Source organism: Sciurus vulgaris (genome assembly GCF_902686455.1).
Source record: "Sciurus vulgaris genome assembly, chromosome: 16".
NCBI lineage: Eukaryota > Metazoa > Chordata > Mammalia > Rodentia > Sciuridae > Sciurus > Sciurus vulgaris.
This window is the reverse complement of record NC_136477.1, coordinates 48,937,924-48,955,777: the sequence shown is the minus strand read 5'-3', so window position 1 is coordinate 48,955,777 and position 17,854 is coordinate 48,937,924. Positions and strand designations below refer to the sequence as shown.

Here is a 17,854-nt window from a genome sequence, read left to right as displayed (position 1 = left end):
GAAGAGGACCACTATAAACACAAGATGAAGGATTCCCTCTCATTATCCCCAAGGTACAGGAAAATTCCCAGAAAGGGAAATGTTTCCAATGCTCCATGGCAGCTTTTTATCAACAGAAGGAGTTTAATTCATTTTTAAGATCCATGTGAGGAGACACTCAAAGTACTCATTCAGCTCCAGATCCCTAGATGAATGACCCCCTACGGGCCAAAGGTGACAAGTAAAAGCTCTGTGCTCTATCTTTGCTGCCAAACAGCTGCAAGGACAAGTCTGACAGGTGAGAAGTGGGAAGATCCTAAGAACCTTCCTCTGCTCTCCTGTCAAGAGGAAACTCCGGCTTAATAGATAGCTCTTCCCCTGACATCTGGGCCTGCTGATGTAGTAGGAGAAAGTCCCTTGGCCAGGTCTACACAGAATATCATCGTCCCCAGAGCCTTGCAGGAAATGCTCTGGCAAGGGATTCCAGAGCAAGAAGGCAGGGAGAGGGACAGGGACAGGAGGCAGCTCATGCTTGACTCACAAAGGAGGGATGAAAAGGGAAACAGTGTAAGAGATGGCCAAAGGGAGACACGGACAGAGCATGTGAGAGATGGAGAGAAAGCGAGCGACAGTGTGAGATGGGAAGAGAGGCGGGCAGAGCGAGGGCGCCAAGAGAGTGAGAGAGGAGGAGGGGGAAAGGCAGGCAGATGAACCCCCAGCGATCCAGGTAGGGCGTGCGTCCTACCTCGGCGTCCTTGCCCAGACTGCTTGCCGGGGGCACCTCCAGGCTGCAGTTGGCTCTCTTGACAGTGAGGTAGAAGGGGTAATCCTTGGCCACCATGGCGGCTGCCGGGCCTGCCCTTTGGGATGTCACCGCTGACCCCAGGCGACCACAAAACTCCCAGGCGAAAGGGGGCCCCAGCTCCACGGTGCTGGGTGGCGGCGGCGTCGCGGAGACCGACAGCCGGCTTCTAGCCTGGCGGGACTGCTCCGGCGCTCCAGCTGAGAGCGGGGCGGAGCCGCGGCGGGCACGCCCAGCGCGGGCGGGGGAGGCGCCGGCTCCGCCCGCCTCATGTGTCCCGCACGGGTGCCGCCCTACGCACACCCCTAGGGCGGGCGGGACTCTAGGGGCAGTCCCGGGGCTGGCAGGGACCTCCCTCCGGCCCCGCAGGGCAGCGCTACTGCCGATCGCCGGGCCCAGTGACAGCTCCACTCGCGCTCCCCGGCACTCTCGGCGTGGAGGAGGGGGCGGGTAAAAAGGAGGCAGAGTGGAAGGAAGGGGCCTTTGGGAGTTTTCAAAGTCCCCAAAGCAGCGTTTTAAAAGCCCACATTAAAAAGAAGTGGTCTCCCTGCACCCTCCCTCCCTCCCTCTACAGTATTGGGAATTGAACCCAGGGGCGATCTACCACTAAGCTACAACCCCAGGTCTTTCTTTTGAAACAGGGTCTAAGTTGCCCAGGTTGACCTCGAACTTGCTAGCCTCCTGCTTCAGGCTCCTGACTAGCTTGGGATTACAGGTTTGTGTCATCGCCCCTGGCATTTATTATTATTATTATTTTTAATATCACTGGAATAAAAACAGTACAAACTGTAAAATGCACCCGTTTAAAGTGTGCAATTTGCTGAGTTCTGACATACGTAAATACACTTGGAGCCACCTCCACAATCAAGGTACAAAACATTTCACCACCCCTGCAGTGTCCTTTGGAGCGTCCCTTGAAGCCCTTTCCCCTGGATCCACTCTAAAACATGACCTTTAGAAGGGTAAGAGACTGCCTACCATTCAGAAGAGCAATCTGACAAAAGTTTGTTTCCAGTCCAAAGCTATGCAGCAATGACCCTGCCCTGCCATGCCTTTTTGGACCCTTTCTGGAGAAACCATAACACTGTAAATGCCCCCTGGAGCAATTATGAGGTCCTTTACTGTGGCCCTGTCTGGGTCAGTATGAAACCAACTGGGGAAAATGGTAATATATAAATATGGAGTGCTTAAATAAACTTTATTATGGAATACCTCACAGCAGCAGTCAAAAAAGGAGATGGAACTATGGGTGTGGCATGGTAAGATCTCCAGTGTATTGGGCTATTTAAAGATAATCACTATTTGTGTTAAAAATACATCTACAAAAGAATACCAGATAATTTTCATAGAGACATATTTATAGGTAAATAGTATTGAATACTGTTTGGAAGAATCCACAACAAACCTTTATCCAATCCCTGTGGATGAAGGGAGCCTGGAATGAAGAAATTAAAGCTAGTGAACAAAGGGGACTTAAACTTACAGTTAGGTTTTTTTTATTTTTTATTTATTTATTTATTTATTTTAATGTTTATAGGCCGGGTGTGATGGCACACACCTGTAATCCTAGCAGCTTGGGAGGCGGGACAGGAGAATCAAAGTCAGCCTCAGCAATTTACCAAGGCCCTAAGCAGCTTAGGGAGACCCTGTCTCAAAATAAAAAATAAAAAGGGTTGGGAATGTAGCATGTAACTCAATGGTTAAGCAACCCTGGGTTCAATCCCCAGTACCTGGAAAAAAAAAAAAAAAAAAAAAAAAAAAAAAAAAGCTTACAAGAAAAATATGCTCATGTATCAATTGGGAAATTAAAAATTATTATCTCCAAAGTTATTTTGTAGGCTATACTGTTGACTCTTTTCTGCCCTCACATGAAAGTCATGGCACATCAGGTGTTGGTCTGGGGAGACAATGTCTCTTGTTTTTACTTATGGGATGTGGGATAGGTACTAAGAATGGAGACATCCATCTCTATTTCATGTTCTCTGAGTCTAACTGACGTCTAAGCCCAGCAGTGTCAGGCAGGAAACCTCACAATACATAGCCCTTTGATTCCAGGTATCAAATCCATGCCCAGGTACTAAATCCACCACTGTCTTGCCCTGCTTCTGTAGACAAACTACCTTTGAAAGCAGGAAGAATCTGGACCAATCAGCAGTCTACTATTTCTACACATGTAAAGGGGGCTCTTGAATGAATGGGTGTCCATCGAGACTGAAGAGAGTATCTGAGGTTGCCCCCCACCCCGCCTTGAATGCACAAGATGAAGTAATGGAAGTGACTAAAGATGTATGCAGTAAGAATGAGCACCTCAGTACCACTGGTTTTTCCTACTGATATTCCAGAACATAGCCTAATCCTTTTAGCCTGAGTTGTGCTGAGGGTAAGCTCACACAAGGCACCCTCCACCCCATCCCACAGGCTTGGCCAAGCATTGAGCATCATGGAGGAGAAGGGGAACAGAACAGAAAGACACCCAACCAAAGGAGTCCCTGATAAACTGTGCAACCAAAGCCAGGCTGGGAGGCAGTGACAGTCCTCACTCAGGGTTTGCCTGGCTGCCCATAATCTGAGCCAAAGTACCCAGAGCCACTCCTTATTCTCTTCCTTTCCCTGCTCTTCTTGGCCTCACAGACCTTTCAGCTCAACTAGAAGACTCTGGCCTTCAACAACTGATTCCTGGTAGAGCTTGCTGGGCCTTGTTCTCCAGCTGGCAAATGTGCTTAAAGCACTTAGTGAAGAAGAGTTATCCTGGCAAATTCTCACAGCTCTGAAACTGGGCTGCTCACTGTGGTGATCCTCAGGACTGAACAGGGAATGTGACATGCCATAAGTCCAGAATAATCATAGATTAACCTAAGAAATGGTGGAGAGAAGGGGCTTTAACATTGCGTTTTAAAACAATCATTGCCAAGCAAAGAATAAACATACTGGTTGATAAGAAAACTGCCAACTAAAAAAAAAAAAAGAAAGAAATCTACCAAATAAATTTTTTTTCCTCCTTAAAAGATAATCAATCCCCAGCAGCACAAAAAACCAAACCAAATAAAAAATATAGTAGAGGGCTGGGATGTAGTGCAATGGCAATAAACTTGCCTCACATATGTGAAGCCCTGGGTTCCATCACCAGTTTAAAAAAAAAAAAGACTGAACCAATAAAAACCAGCGAATATACACAGTGACACAATATATGTACAACAAACTTACATCTTTTCCACTGTGCGTCTAGGCAGAGAGATTGCTAATGACCCATAACAATTTAAATAGTGCTACAAAAAATGTATAAACTCCAAAATGAATGTGAAAGGAAAGAAGGGGACCTGGAGTCCCCTTGGGTGGTCTGATTCTTCTGCACTTCTCAGAGCCTAAGTATCTCACCACACTAACCAGGACTCTGGTGTTTAAGGACATATATTTTTGGTACAATAGAACCCATAAACCCAAACAGGCCATTTGGGGTCCATACAAGCTATGTATGTGATCCTTGGGACATTTAAAGAATTTTTAAGGGTATTTTTGACCCCATGCAATTTTTGCCTTGTGCCCAGACCACTACCCTGTGGGACGTGCTACTCTACTATTAGCTGATTTGGGGTTTGGGCAATCTGCCTTGGACTCTAACCAGGGATGTGCATAACCAAAGACTGTCAGAAAACAGACTACCTTATAGAAGGAATCTCAGGCACATGCCCAAGGTTAGTGTCACAGTTGAGGGAATCTGGCCCAGCCCCACAATGCTGCCCAGCCAAGCAGCCCCAGGAGCTCAGGGCTCCCTATCCTGCTTATGTCTGTATGTGTTTATGGGCTTAGGAACAACACTGCTCTAACAGGCAGCTTCACTGAAAGTAATAGCACAAAGTGCCTTTCAGAACCTGCCTTCGGCACAACCAGTTAAAATCCCATAAAACGCTTCACAGCCAGGCAGTGTTCCTCAGGAGCCAGAAGCCTGGAGACTAGAATAAAGAAGGTTGTTCTGCACTTACAGGAGTGGTGCCAAGCACAGGGCTGCGGTCTTGCCTGTGCCAGGCAGGGGTCATTTGTGCTGCTGGTGGAGTGGTGGGCCTCTACACAGAAGCCCACCGCTTGTGATTAGCTCCTTTTTGACTAGCAGATGAGCAGGCATGGAGAGGAGACCATCTACTGATTCCTCAAAGCCTACACTGTGACTGTGAACAGAACAGGCCCAAAATGAGGTTAAAACTTCAGAAGTTAAAGTGGCTGTGATAATCTCAGTCAGCAGGATGGTGCTGTGTCCTATCAGTATCATATTTATTAGTGATATCATATCAGTATCATATTTAATTAAGATCAGGGTAAGGGGGTTCCTTTATTTCTTAAAGTTGGTTCGATCATTCATTCATCAAATATAATCCAAGTACTTACTACCAGTCAGATGCTTAGTTAGCTACCCTTCTCCCCTCCTCTTCTCACTCATTCCTGAATCCCCATGCCAGGCAGCTATTTAATACACACCTGCTCAAGAAATAGGGTCCATTTTAAAACATGGCCTTTCAGCTGTAACCTCTGCAGTCAGGTATGCCTTTGAAAAAGTTCAAGTGACAGTAGCTGATCCCCAAAGCCCAGCCTTCAAACATGTATATACCTTCATCTGCTTCCCTGGCATCTCTTCTTCCTGCTAATTTGGTGTAGGCATGTAGGTACATGTTGGGCACACATGTGTTCCAACACCTCTCCCCTCCCCTTCCATTTGGGCAACATTCCTAGTTAATGATCAAGCTCCCTCTCCCCTTTGCAACTTCAGTCTTGATGGGGAGGGGAGAAAAACTTGAAGACGTTTTGGCAGGGAATTCAGAGAGATCAGGACTATGACTTACAGTTAAGTAAAAATGGCACAAATGGTGCACTGATCATGTTGAAAATCACACACTATTATAACACTTCCCCTTCATAGGAACGTGACCACTGGCTCAAAGTTGGAGTTATGAAAATATATTCTTGGATACTCTAAAGTGGAAAACTTAATTCTTCCATTTAAAAAAAATCTCATTTTCTGAAACAAGTCTAAAAAAACCAGTTATGGGATAAAATCTTTCTCTTCCTCCAGATTGACCTAATCCTGAGGATTATTAGTTGCAATGCCAAAATAAAAAGTTATAATAAAAAATTAGCTATAGGGCTGGGGTTGTGGCTCAGTGGTAGAGCACTTGCCTGGCATGTGCAAGGCCCTGGGTTCAATTCTCAGCACCACATATAAGTAAATAAAATAAAAGATTCATTGACAACAAAGAAAATTAAAAAAAAAAAAAAAGCTATACAAATTAGCTTGCCTCGGCTGGGGGTGTAGCTCAGTGGTAGAGCAATTGCCTAGCACAGGTGAGGCACTGGGTTCAATCCTCAGCATCATGTGAAAATAAATAAAGGTATCCATCTACAACTAAAAAAAAATAAATTAACTTGTCTTGATATACCACAGATAGGTACATTTCCTACCCTCTGGTTCATACAGCACTGATTCTCAACCGGGGATGACTTTGTTCCCCAGGTACATTTGGCAATATCTGGATACATTTTTTTTTTTTTTTTTTTTTTTTTGGCAGTACTGGGGATCAAATCCAGGGCCTCATGCATGCTAGGCAGACACTCTACTACTAAGGTTTGTCTCTAGCTTCTATTACTATCTGGATACATTTTTTACTGTCACTGGCAGACACCAGGGTACCATTGGCATCTACTGGGTACAGGCCATGGATCCAGGTAAACATTTACAACACAAACGACAGTCTCCCACCACATACACAAAAATGAACAGGTCCAAAATTCCAACAGTGCCACTTGAGAAACTCTGCATTAGAGAGAGTGGAAGAGAAAAATGGCACTGGAGCCAAGAGAATCTGTTGGTTTTGACTGCAAGAATCTTTTTACTTTAGACCTTGTTCGTTGATTAGTGTCAGATGACAGCTGAGGCTTAAATGGAGCAAAGAAATGCTGGAGCGCCAAGAAGCCCCAGACCACGGTCACACCTCAAAATCTTCTCTCATGCCCAAGCCTGACCTTTAACCAAAAAACAGATCCCATAAAACCCAAAAAGGACAAGAGAATAAAAAGGAATGTAGGAACAAGAGGGTGAAGAAACAGAAATTTTTCTTAAACTGCTTCAAATACAAAAGCACACTTCAAAATACCCGTGAAACTTAGTTTCAAGGAGATATAATAAGGGAACCCAGAAGAGGGGGAAGAAAGTTTTCAAATTTTGGTTTTTCCTAAGACAACTTCTGCTACCATATTTTACTGTTTTGGGGGCAGAAATGCAAACCCAGTGATTAAGTAAGAACCCTAAAGAGTTTGTCTTCTTGATAAAAAGTATTCCTGTCTGTATAACAGGTATGATCAAAAACCTACTTCATTCGAGGTTTTACGATAAAAATCCTGATCTTTTCCACTTTGAATGGATGACTACCAGTAGGCTTAATTTACTCACAGAAATAAGCCAGTCAGGATCCCTAAAGTTCAGGAAATAATGCTAAGAGTTAATAAATGGGATGGCATCAAATTAAAAAATCTTCTGCACAGCAAAGAAAACAATTAGGAATGTGAAGAGAACACACAGAATGGGAGAAAATCTGTTAGCTACTCCTCTGACAGAGGATTGATATCTAGAATATATAAAGAACTAAAAAAAAAAAACACTAAAAAAATCAAATAAGCCAACTACTAATAAATGGACAAATGATTTAACAGTCACCTCTCAGAAGAAGAAATACAAATGACCAACAAATACATGAAAAAATGTTCAACATCAATAGCAATTAGGGAAATGCAAATCAAAACTACACTGAGATTTCATCTCGCACCAGTCAGAATGGCAGTCATCAAGAATACAAATAACAGGGGCTGGGGTTGTGGCTTAGTGGTAGAGCACTTGCCGGCATGTATGAGGCACTGGGTTCAATTCTCAGTATCACATATAAATAAATGAATAAAATAAAGGTCTATCAACATCTAAAATTTTTTTTTAAAAGAATACAAATAATAATAATGTTGAAGAGGATGTGGAGAAAAAGGAACTCTTTTACACTGTTGGTGGGATTGTAAATTAGTACAACCACTATGGAAATCAGTACGGAGCTTCCTCAAAAGACTAGGAATGGAGCCATCATATGAACCAGCTATACCACTCCTCAGTATTTATTCTAAAGAATTAGTCATCATGCTATAGTGATACATGCATACCCATGTTTATAGCAGCACAATCCATAATAGCCAAACTATGGAACCAGCCTAGGTGTTCATCAATGGATGAATGGATAAAGAAAATGTGGTATATACACACGATGGAGTTTTACTCAGCCATAAGGAAAAATGAAATTATGTCATTTGCAGGAAAATGGATGAAACTAGAGACCACCAAATTAACTGAAATAAGCCAAAATCAGAAGATCAAAGTTCAAATGTTTTCTCTCATATGTAGAAACTAGAGATGAAAAGGAAAAGAAAGGTCAGGGGATGGGATCTCATGAATATAAGGGAGATGAGTAGAGGAAAGGGACCATGGGGTGAGAGATGGGGAGGACTGATGTTGGCCAAATTATATTGCTATATTGTGTACGTATACGAATATATAACAAATCTCATCATTATGTTCAACTGTAATGCACCAATAAAAAGATGTAGAAAGAGAAAAAAAGAAATAAGAAATAAGCCAGCCCTTAGGACAGTTTCTGTATAGAACTAGTGAGGTTTTAACCTTATGGAGTCTCCATTTGTTTGCGAGTATTTCCTACTTTGGGCCAAAAATTCAACAAATTTGCTATATTCTAAGATTTTTTAAAAATTCTTTTCAGACTATAGCTAATGCATGCATTTATGTGGGCTTTGTGTACTAGCCACTCCATGGAAAAATTAGAACCTAAAATGTTGAAGGCTAGCTTTGGATAATGGAGGGTTTTCTCTTCTATCTACCACAAACTTAGTAATCAAAGGACCATATTTCATTGAACCTAGGAGGTCACAGACTGTAATATGTGCTATTATTTTATGTACTTTCCTTTTTTTGTACTGGGGATCGTTCCCAGAGGCACTTAACCACCGATCCACATCCCCAGCCCTTTTTATTTCCTGAGATAGGGTCTCACTAAGTTGTTGAACCTGGCTTTGAACTTGTGCTCCCTCTGCCTTGGCCCCCCCCAAATTGCTGGCATTACAGGAGTGTGCTACTATGCCTGGCTATTTTACGTATTTTAAAGAAAGAAAAAATATTACCCAATAAATTACATTACATGATTGCTTATAAGACACATCACAATTCCAGAGAACGTTTTGCTTTTTCACAGCAGAGAAAACAATCAAGAATAGAGCAGAGTTCCTACAGAATGGGAGAAAATCTTTTATCACTTGCACGTCAGATAGAGTGTTAATCTCCAGGATATACAAAGAGCTTAAAAAATTTAACACCAAAAAAACAAATAACCCAATCAATAAATGAGCAAAGGGACTGAACAGATACTTCACAGAAGAAGAAATACAAATGGTCAAAAAACATATAAAAATTGTTCAACATATATAGCAATTAGAGAAATGCAAATTAAAACTGCACTGAGATTCCATCTCACTCCAGTCAGAATGGCAATTATCAAGAATACAAGTAACAATGAATGTGGCAAGGATGTGAGAAAAAAGATATACTCATACACTGCTGGTGGGACTGCAAATTGATGCAACCATTCTGGAAAGCAGTATGGGGATTCCTTAGAAAACTTGGAATGGAATCACCATTTGACTCAGCTATCCCACTCCTCAAAAGACTTACCCAAAGGACTTAAAATCAGCATATGATAGTGATGCGGTCATCTCACATGTTTATAGCAGCTCAACACACAATAAGTAAACTGTGGAACCAACCTAGGTGCCTTTCAATAGATGAATGGACAAATAAACTGTGGTGTGTATGTATGTTTGCATAGGTATATGTGTATATGTGTGTGTGTGTGTGTGTGTGTGTGTGTGTGTGTGTGTGTGTTACTCAGCCTTAAAAAGGAATGAAATTATGGCATATGTTGGTAAATGAATGGAGCTGGAGAATATCATGCTAAGCGAAATGAGCCAATCTCAAAAAACCCAAAGGCCAAATGTTTTCTCTGACATGTGGATGCTAATTCACAATAAGGGTGGGGGATGCTAGCAAAGAATGGAGTTCCTTTAGATTAGGTAGAGGGGAGTGAATGGAGGGGGGGGTATGGGAGTAAGAAGGACAGTGGAATGAATCAGACATTATTACCCCATCTACATACATAACTAACTATATTACCGGTAGGATTCTACATCATGTACAACAAGAATGAGAAATTATACACCATTATATATGATGTATCAAAGTGCATTCTACTATCATTTATAACTAATTAAATTTTAAAAAAACCAATTGGGGGTACTTTGAAGGGAAACATGGATAACAATGACACACAACAATATTCTTATCATCTAACCTTGAAGTTTGTTTGATTAACACCCTCAAAGAACATTGTTTAAGTATAGTGTTATGAGTCAGAATTATCAGCAACCCCAATAACAAATCCATTCTTCCCCGTTCCCCTAACCCTTCTCATCAGAAATGCTGTCACCATAGATCTTTAGGCCAGAGGTGCTCAGGGGTAATTAAGTCCAATGGCTGTAGCATCAAAATCTTGAATGTGCCTAAGGAGCTCCTTATCTTATTTGTTCATCCAAACCATCATGTGCTGAGGAACCACGGTGTGCCAGGCCTCATGCTGTAAACATGAGTACTTTAGGGATACCGTGAAAAATGAATATCCAAGTCCACACTCTGAGTAAATCGCCAACTAAGCCACACACCCAGAGACATGTTCTGGCGCTTGGGACTTGATTTACAATCTGGAATCCAGAGTGCCAATTAAAAACATGCTTATCTTCATGGCCAGGGGGCACAACTGCATTTAAGTCTTTAAAAAATTAGCTGTCGAGAATGAAAGGAGGGCAGTTGGCTTGAGATGTTTACCAGAAAAAAGTCCTGGGGCCTGGGTGGGGTGAGATGGGGGTGTTTGGTAGAAGATCTTAATTACAGAATAGTCAAACCAGCAGAAACAGGCTTGGGGACTCCCGGTGAGTGTGTCTCAGCTGGTGGGAGCAGAAATTGGCTGCTGTGTGCTTCTGAGCAGTAGCACATCAGCTGAAGTGCTCCAGTGCTGTGAGCCTTGGGTGCAGATGTGTTTTACAGAAGGGCTAGAGGGGTGGGCTAACTGAAAGCTTTGGTTTAGTGGGAGCTGAGTTAAAGGAGCACTGCTTTGTTCAATTTTTTTTTTTTTTCCCTGTCGCCCATCCAAAACCAAACTCAGTACACATAGTTCTCTCACGTGTCCACAATTCTGCCAAAACCAAAAGCATTGGCAAGAGAAGGCTGAACAGAAGCACCAGTGGCTGGTTGGCTTCCCAACCTTTATCACTGCGTTATCATTTGGTTCTTCAATTCTGGTATAACGTCACAACCACCCAATGGCTTTGACTGGGTAATTCCTCTCATCCAAGGTTGCCCACGACCCCCAGGTGAGAGCAGCCCTTGCTTTGAGTCTCCACATTACTTCTCTTTCACCAATATTCACCCCACCCTTACGAGCTGATTTGTCTGTCTCCACTCAGCCTGACTGCAAGCTACAAGGCTAAAGGAACCTTACCTTAACTATCTTGCTTATCACATAGTTCCAGTTCCTTATACTGTGCTGGCATGTATCAGAAAAGGGATTCATATTTGTTGGAATTAAAATTAAATTGAAATGGAAGGACTGGGGTTGTGGCTCAGTGGTAGAGCACTTGCCTAGCATGTAAGTATTGTAACCATCTGTAACTAAAAAAAATTTTTTTTTTAATTGACGCCTATAATACTAGCAGCTTGGGAGGTTGAGGTAGGAGGATAGTGAGTTCAAAGCTAGCCTCAGCAAAAGAGAGGTGCTAAGCAGCTCAGTGGGGCCCTGTCTCTAAATAAAATATAAATAGGACTGGGGATGTGGCTCAGTGGTCAAGTGGCCCTGAGTTCAATGACTAGTACCAAAAAAAAAAAAAAAAAAAAAAAAAAGAGAAAGAGAGAAAAAAAAAAAGAAAGAAAGAAAAGAAATGGAGCTAATCAGAGAACAGTTCATGGAGAATGCAAATCTGGAGAAGACTTTTTACAAGGAGGAACATATCATATTTGAAGTTTCTGAGATGGGACCAAGAAGTCCTAAGGGAGTCATCATAAATTTTGAAAAGTAGACAGACATAGATTCTTAACTGTTAGATCTTGAAGGATCCAAACGTCATGAAAACCACTTTGAGAGACAACTCCTGCAGTGTAAGCCTGTGGGGGGCCCTCTCAGATATCCTGAGAGTTTTTAGTCCCTCAGCCTTCTATACACACCCAGCAATTGATGCTCATTCCTGAACAAGGGGGACTTGCCAGGAGACTGAAAGTAGTGGTCAAGGGATAACAAATCTTTTATTTTCAAAGATGCCCTGCAACATGCTCATCCCTTCCTTTGCCCCCAACCTAATTAGGTGCTTTCTTCCTTTTCCTTCTCTAGGTTTTGGATTTCAGATTAAACTTTACCAAAAAATTAAAAATAAAAATAAATATTTTTTTTTCCTTTCAATTTGCCATGCTATTTATATTGAAACTTTGTTCCCATAAAGTGGGCCCCAAGAGGCTGACCCTTGTGGGGGAAATTTCACCTGGTGTTTGTGCAAGATTACACATGACGCTAATCTGAAGTTTCAGTTCAAATTTCTTTCTTTCTTTTTATTTTTTTTCATAGGTGTTATGTGGCCCAGGCTGGTCTCCAGCTCCTGGGCTCAAGTGATTCTCCTGCCTCAGCCTCCTGAGTTGTGTGCCACCTCACCTGGCCCAGGACTTGACTTTTTTATCCAAGGACGTCAAAGGGAGGAGTAGAAAATTTCTCTGCAATCTGCTACACTAAAGGGGGACCATGTTCTGCCTCTGAGGCTTACAAGAAGTGCTTGGAGAACTCATTCTGGCTTAGAGACAGTACATGGTGAACCAAACTCATCTGTCAGTGAGTAGGAGGAAGGGAGGCAAGGAGAGAAGAGAGAATTAAAATTGTAAAGCCAACATCACGTGGCTTCTTCCTTGAACTTTAATAACCCTGTGCTGCCTACAGGCTCAGAAACACCAAATGCAATGGTAGGTACAAGGATTGCTCTGGTGCCAGGAAAATGCAGTAAGACATAACTTTTACAAGGTAGGCAATGAATAAATGCCCTGCAGGAACAAAACAGGCTTCTAACATCTCCAAAGTTGGCAGCCAGATGCCTCAAATATTGGCTAAGTGCATTCACAATGCACAACAGATAGGACCATGAACTTAAAGACGAAATCATTTTCCACGGGAAACAATTGCTGAGGAGCCTGGGTTTTATGAGGGGTAGGAGGGGAGGATCTATATTTTCTTTGCCACAGCATGACACATTTTAATGCATGTTAGAGGTTTTTGGCATGTTAGAGGTTTTCCACATGTTAGGCACATTTTTCAGAATGTTTTAAAAGAGAAGACATTCAGCAGACCACTCAGTTACTAAAATAACTATCTTTGTCCCCTGGTTGGAGAGGGATCTAATTCTGTCCCATGGTGGTGTTATCAAAAAGATATGAAACCAGAGCTCTTCATTTGAATTCTGTTGTTATGAAATGCAGTTTGGGGTGTCTTGTTACACTCTCCTCCCAGAAGTGTTAAAGGAAGTGCCTGTCATCAAAATTCAAAAGTAAATCCAAAAACGATGCTGGCAGAGCTCAAAAACCAAAAGAATCAGCATTTTGCTTCAGTTTCCTGTTCATAAAACTTTATAAAAAATAACCCACCCATTTAAAAAAAAAATGCCACAACAATAGCTCATATTCTTTGCCTAATGCTTGCCTCATGGCTCTGTGAAATGAGGTGCCATCACGTTTCCTGCAGATACCACATCCCTTTCCTCCCTCCCTGGCCCCCACCCCACCTGGCATCATTCCTGAATTCAGTCGCTTCTCCAGATTACAAGCTCAGCAGAGGGATGCCAGCTTCCTCCCCTACCTGTCCTGAGGAGGCCAAGTACTTGTTCCAGCTGGAAGAAGGAATAATTGAGGTTTCGTTTCCCTAAATTAATTCTCACTTCCTAGAGGAACTTGTAATGGGGAAAGTTAAGTTAGAAAGTCACAAAGTTAAGGAAAAAATGCACACTGCTCCAGTAAACTGAAAAATTATTATAAATGCATTGCCTTGTGATCTTAATTTTTGAAGAATAGGATATCTTCTTCCTAACCTGACCCTACTGCAAAACTTTCTTTGTGGAATATTCAACAGACTGTGCTTCATTTCCTGGTAGAATAAAGGAGAACAAAACTCTCGAACAAGAAACCTGAATTCAAGTACCAAGTTTTCAATTGCTAATTGTATGAATTTGAACGATTTACTTAGTGATGTCAAACCTCAGTTTACTCTGCAAAAAGGGGATATGTGAATTTTAAGGCTTGATGAGATTAAAAAAGTAGATAACACAGACGCTATGCAGCCAAGTACCTATTTTTAATGAGATAATGTACACTTCAGCATTTTAGGCACACGGTTGACATATAACCCATATTGTTATTAACCCACCTTTTCCTAATGAATTAGAGGGGGAAAGCTGGGACTGGGGGACCTTGTCCACTTTCCTTGCTTTCAAGGGGATAATTTTTAAATTTAATTCCATGATTTCAAATACTGACTTGACTATTGGGCATATAAGGGAAGGAGCACAGTGAAGAGCAAACTGACCAGAATTGGAAGATGTAGGTTTCAATCAGGGCTCTACCATTAAATCGGCTGTGTGGCTTTGGGCAAGGCAAGAGACCTATAAGGCGTAGTTTCTTGAACTGCAAAATAAGGTAGTTTACATATAAATGCTTATGCTTCTGATTCCATAAAACAGCAAAGACCAAAGTCTGTAAATAAGTATTATCCTGATTTAATTCTGTTTTATCCCAGGAAAGTCTTCACAGAAAAACGATAATGTCCCATACTGATGAAAGCACCCTGGTTAAAAATCAGTATGTTTGGTCTAGGCAGCCTGGAGTTTGGGTTAGCTCAGTATTGTAATATTTCATAAGGGCTCATCAGAAAATTAAGCTCAATGACTTCATTTTTCAGGAAATGCATATGCATACAGATTCCTTTAATATCAAATGGCAAGGCAAAAAAGAGAAACAGAGGGAGGAAGATTCATGATGGGAAAAGAAACGATAAGGGAAAATTTGCAGAAAGACTACAAATGGAATGGAGCTGACCTAAAATACACCACTGTCATTTAAAAATAGGTACTTGGCTGCATAGCGTCTGTGTTATCTGTCCAACAACATTTGGTTTTTACTGTCTTCTTCCTACAGGCCGATTATGATTGTGACAGCTCAATGTTCCTTCCGTGGACCTACTCGCGGCCCTGTGAATTCTTTCCAGTCATGACTTCCTTTCTGCCCTGCAGGGGTGGGGTGGGCTGCTTGATCACAGGGGCAGGCCCATAGTTAGTTCTCTTCTAGATGTAACACACAGCTGGCTGCTTGCATGTGATGCTGGGCACCACAGGCTTCTCAAGGCCCAGGGCTCTGTGCAATCCCCCAGCCAAATTTCTGACAGAAAATATTGACGCTGATATTGCCCATTTATAAAAATCAGAACTAAGGAAAAGATAAAATGCAGCAACTTCTAAGTAGTGCCCTATAAATAACGAATGGAACTAGAATTGCTCAGTAAGTCAGAAGCTTCCTTCTTCTTTAGTACTTGTTTCCCCCACTAAACTGTAAACTCCACCAGGGCAAGAATCACAACTCTATTGTTCAAGGCTGTATCCAAAATATGTGTCAAAATATGTCTGGCAAGTGATGAGAGCTCAATAAATGATGTTGATCGTGGCTAGGCACTATTCTCTGACTTTACATAATGTATCTTATGTAACCCTGAAGACAATGCTATAAGATGAGAATTTTCATAGTGGAAGAAACTGAGGCACTGAGAGTTAAACAACTTGCCCAAAGTCACAAAGCTTTAAGCAGCAGATCTGGGGTTCAAATGCTAGTATTTTGCTTCTAGAACCTGAAGTTCCAAGTTTGTTTTGTTCTGTTTTTTAATTTTTTTAAATTGTAGATGGACACAATACCTTTATTTTATTTATTTATTTTTATGTTATGCTGAGGATCAAACCCAGTGCCTTGCATGTATGTGCGAGGCGAGCACTCTACCATTGAGCCACAACCTCAACCCCTGAAGTTCCAGTTTTGAAATGGAACACTAATAATGTGTAAGCCATTGACAAATCAGGGTGACCTGACCCTACAGCCCGTGATGCCAAGAATTGAGGATTCAAGCACATACAATGTGATTGAAAACACAAAACAAAACACTGAATAAGAGTCAGAAACCATGGGTTCAAATGGGTTCCACATTCCCACTCTAATTTTGGTCAAGTCCCAGAATTTCTTTGCTCAGTAGTTTCCCTAGCCTATCAATCAGAGAGTTGGATGTTCACTCAAGTCCCTGTCAGTTGTCAACCCCAAACACTAGGCTCTTCCTGGATGTGATCTGCCATGGAGACAATTGTAGGGCACACAAGTGTGCTCTTCCATCGTCCACCAACAAAATATCTTCAATGATCAAGTAAGTTACTCAATCTTTTGGAGCCTCAGTTTCCTCATCTACAATTAGAATATAACAGCATCCACTTCAAAAGGCAGAGAGGGGAAGATTAGAGAGGCTGGTAAAGGAGCTGACATGTAATGATTCCATAAACAGTAGCTAGGTTTATTATGGTCCTGAACAGGGAGGTAAGTCTGGAGGAGGAGAGGATCTCTTCAAAGCCCAAGAACCAAAGAGCCAGTCAAATAAACACTCTGAAACTCAGAGGTTCAAATAATTTCTAAGAGGAGATGATATGTCTGCCACATCCCTCAAGCAAAAATTCCATATCAGATTCTTTAAAAAACAAAAAAAATACTGGGCTGAGATTTGTAGCTCAGTGGTAGAGTGCTTCCCTCGCACATGTGAGGCACTGGGTTTGATTCTCAGCACTACTAAATAAATAAATAAATAAATACATGTATACTGGGTAACACAGATAGGTTTGACTTAACTTCGGATGGAACAAAAAGAACCATTATGGTTTGAGAGGTTCACATCCAAGAGTGCTGAAAAGTTAGAAAATAATGTTAGGTGTTACTTGCTCTATGCCAGACCTATAACAAGCATGTGACATGTAGTACCTTAGGGAATCCTCACAACCTGCGGAAGAAGGTAATTCCCTGTTTCATAGATGAGGGCAGAGACCTTAGAAGAGTTTAAGTAAGTTGCTCAGAATCACATAGCTAAACAGCCATGAGAACCAAGTTGGTCTGAAACACTGATGGTCTGAACTACACAGCTACACCCCTCCCCAAGGACAAGTGGCCCCTGCATGCCCCAGATCCACAGGGCAGCTGAGGCCACAATGTGGGCAGGTGGCTTTATAGGAAGGCCATGCCTACAAGGCAAAGTTGCCCTGGGTTTTAGTCCCTGTTTGTCCACAGACTCTGGCAGCTACGGAAAAGTCATTTAACTTTCCTGAGCTCTGTTTTGATCAAACAGAATGTACTGGATTAGCTTTTTTCAATCCAAGTCTTGTGGAACATTAATCACATTTTATACCCAGGAGGTTGGGGATAAAAGAGAAGCCAAGACATCATGAGCTGACCCTCTGTCCTGGGATTCTGGTTGGGGAAGGAGTGGAATACATTTGTGAGCAGACAGAACTGGTTGACCCTCTGTTCCTCCCAACTTGAATGTGACAGAAAAAGGAGAAAGGGGAAAAGAGGGACTTAGGGCAGTCCTGGGGGAGGAGTCAGGATTATCTTGAAGCTGTTTTTGCACAGCAGTCACAATGCATATACTTAGCTTGTGTGATTATTTGGGGGTACATTCAGGGTGGGAGAGCTGAATGGAGAAGGAAGCAAAAGTTCCTCCTCTTGAAATAATCAGAATTACACACAGCAAGCACCCAACAGATGCTGATAGAATTGAAGTTAAAGGAAAAGAGACCTGAATCAAATGATGGAAGATGAGTTACTGCTGAAAA

General features: G+C 42.1%; 1 protein-coding gene across 7 annotated transcripts in view; it reads right to left on the bottom strand.

Moving 5' to 3' along the window:
• ARHGEF3 (Rho guanine nucleotide exchange factor 3) overlaps positions 1-17,854 on the bottom strand; it is a 303,446-nt gene that overhangs the window by 68,695 nt on the left and 216,897 nt on the right. Inside the window, exon 1 of one of the 7 annotated variants that reach the window (XM_079116479.1) lies at positions 725-985. The exons of 5 other annotated variants lie outside the window; for them this stretch is intronic. In XM_079116479.1, the coding sequence (XP_078972605.1) occupies positions 725-820 (96 nt within the window). In that variant the 5' untranslated portion in view covers positions 821-985. Of the gene's footprint in view, positions 1-724; positions 986-17,854 lie in introns of those variants that run through there. One more of the 7 variants, XM_079116477.1, reaches the window with a different exon arrangement.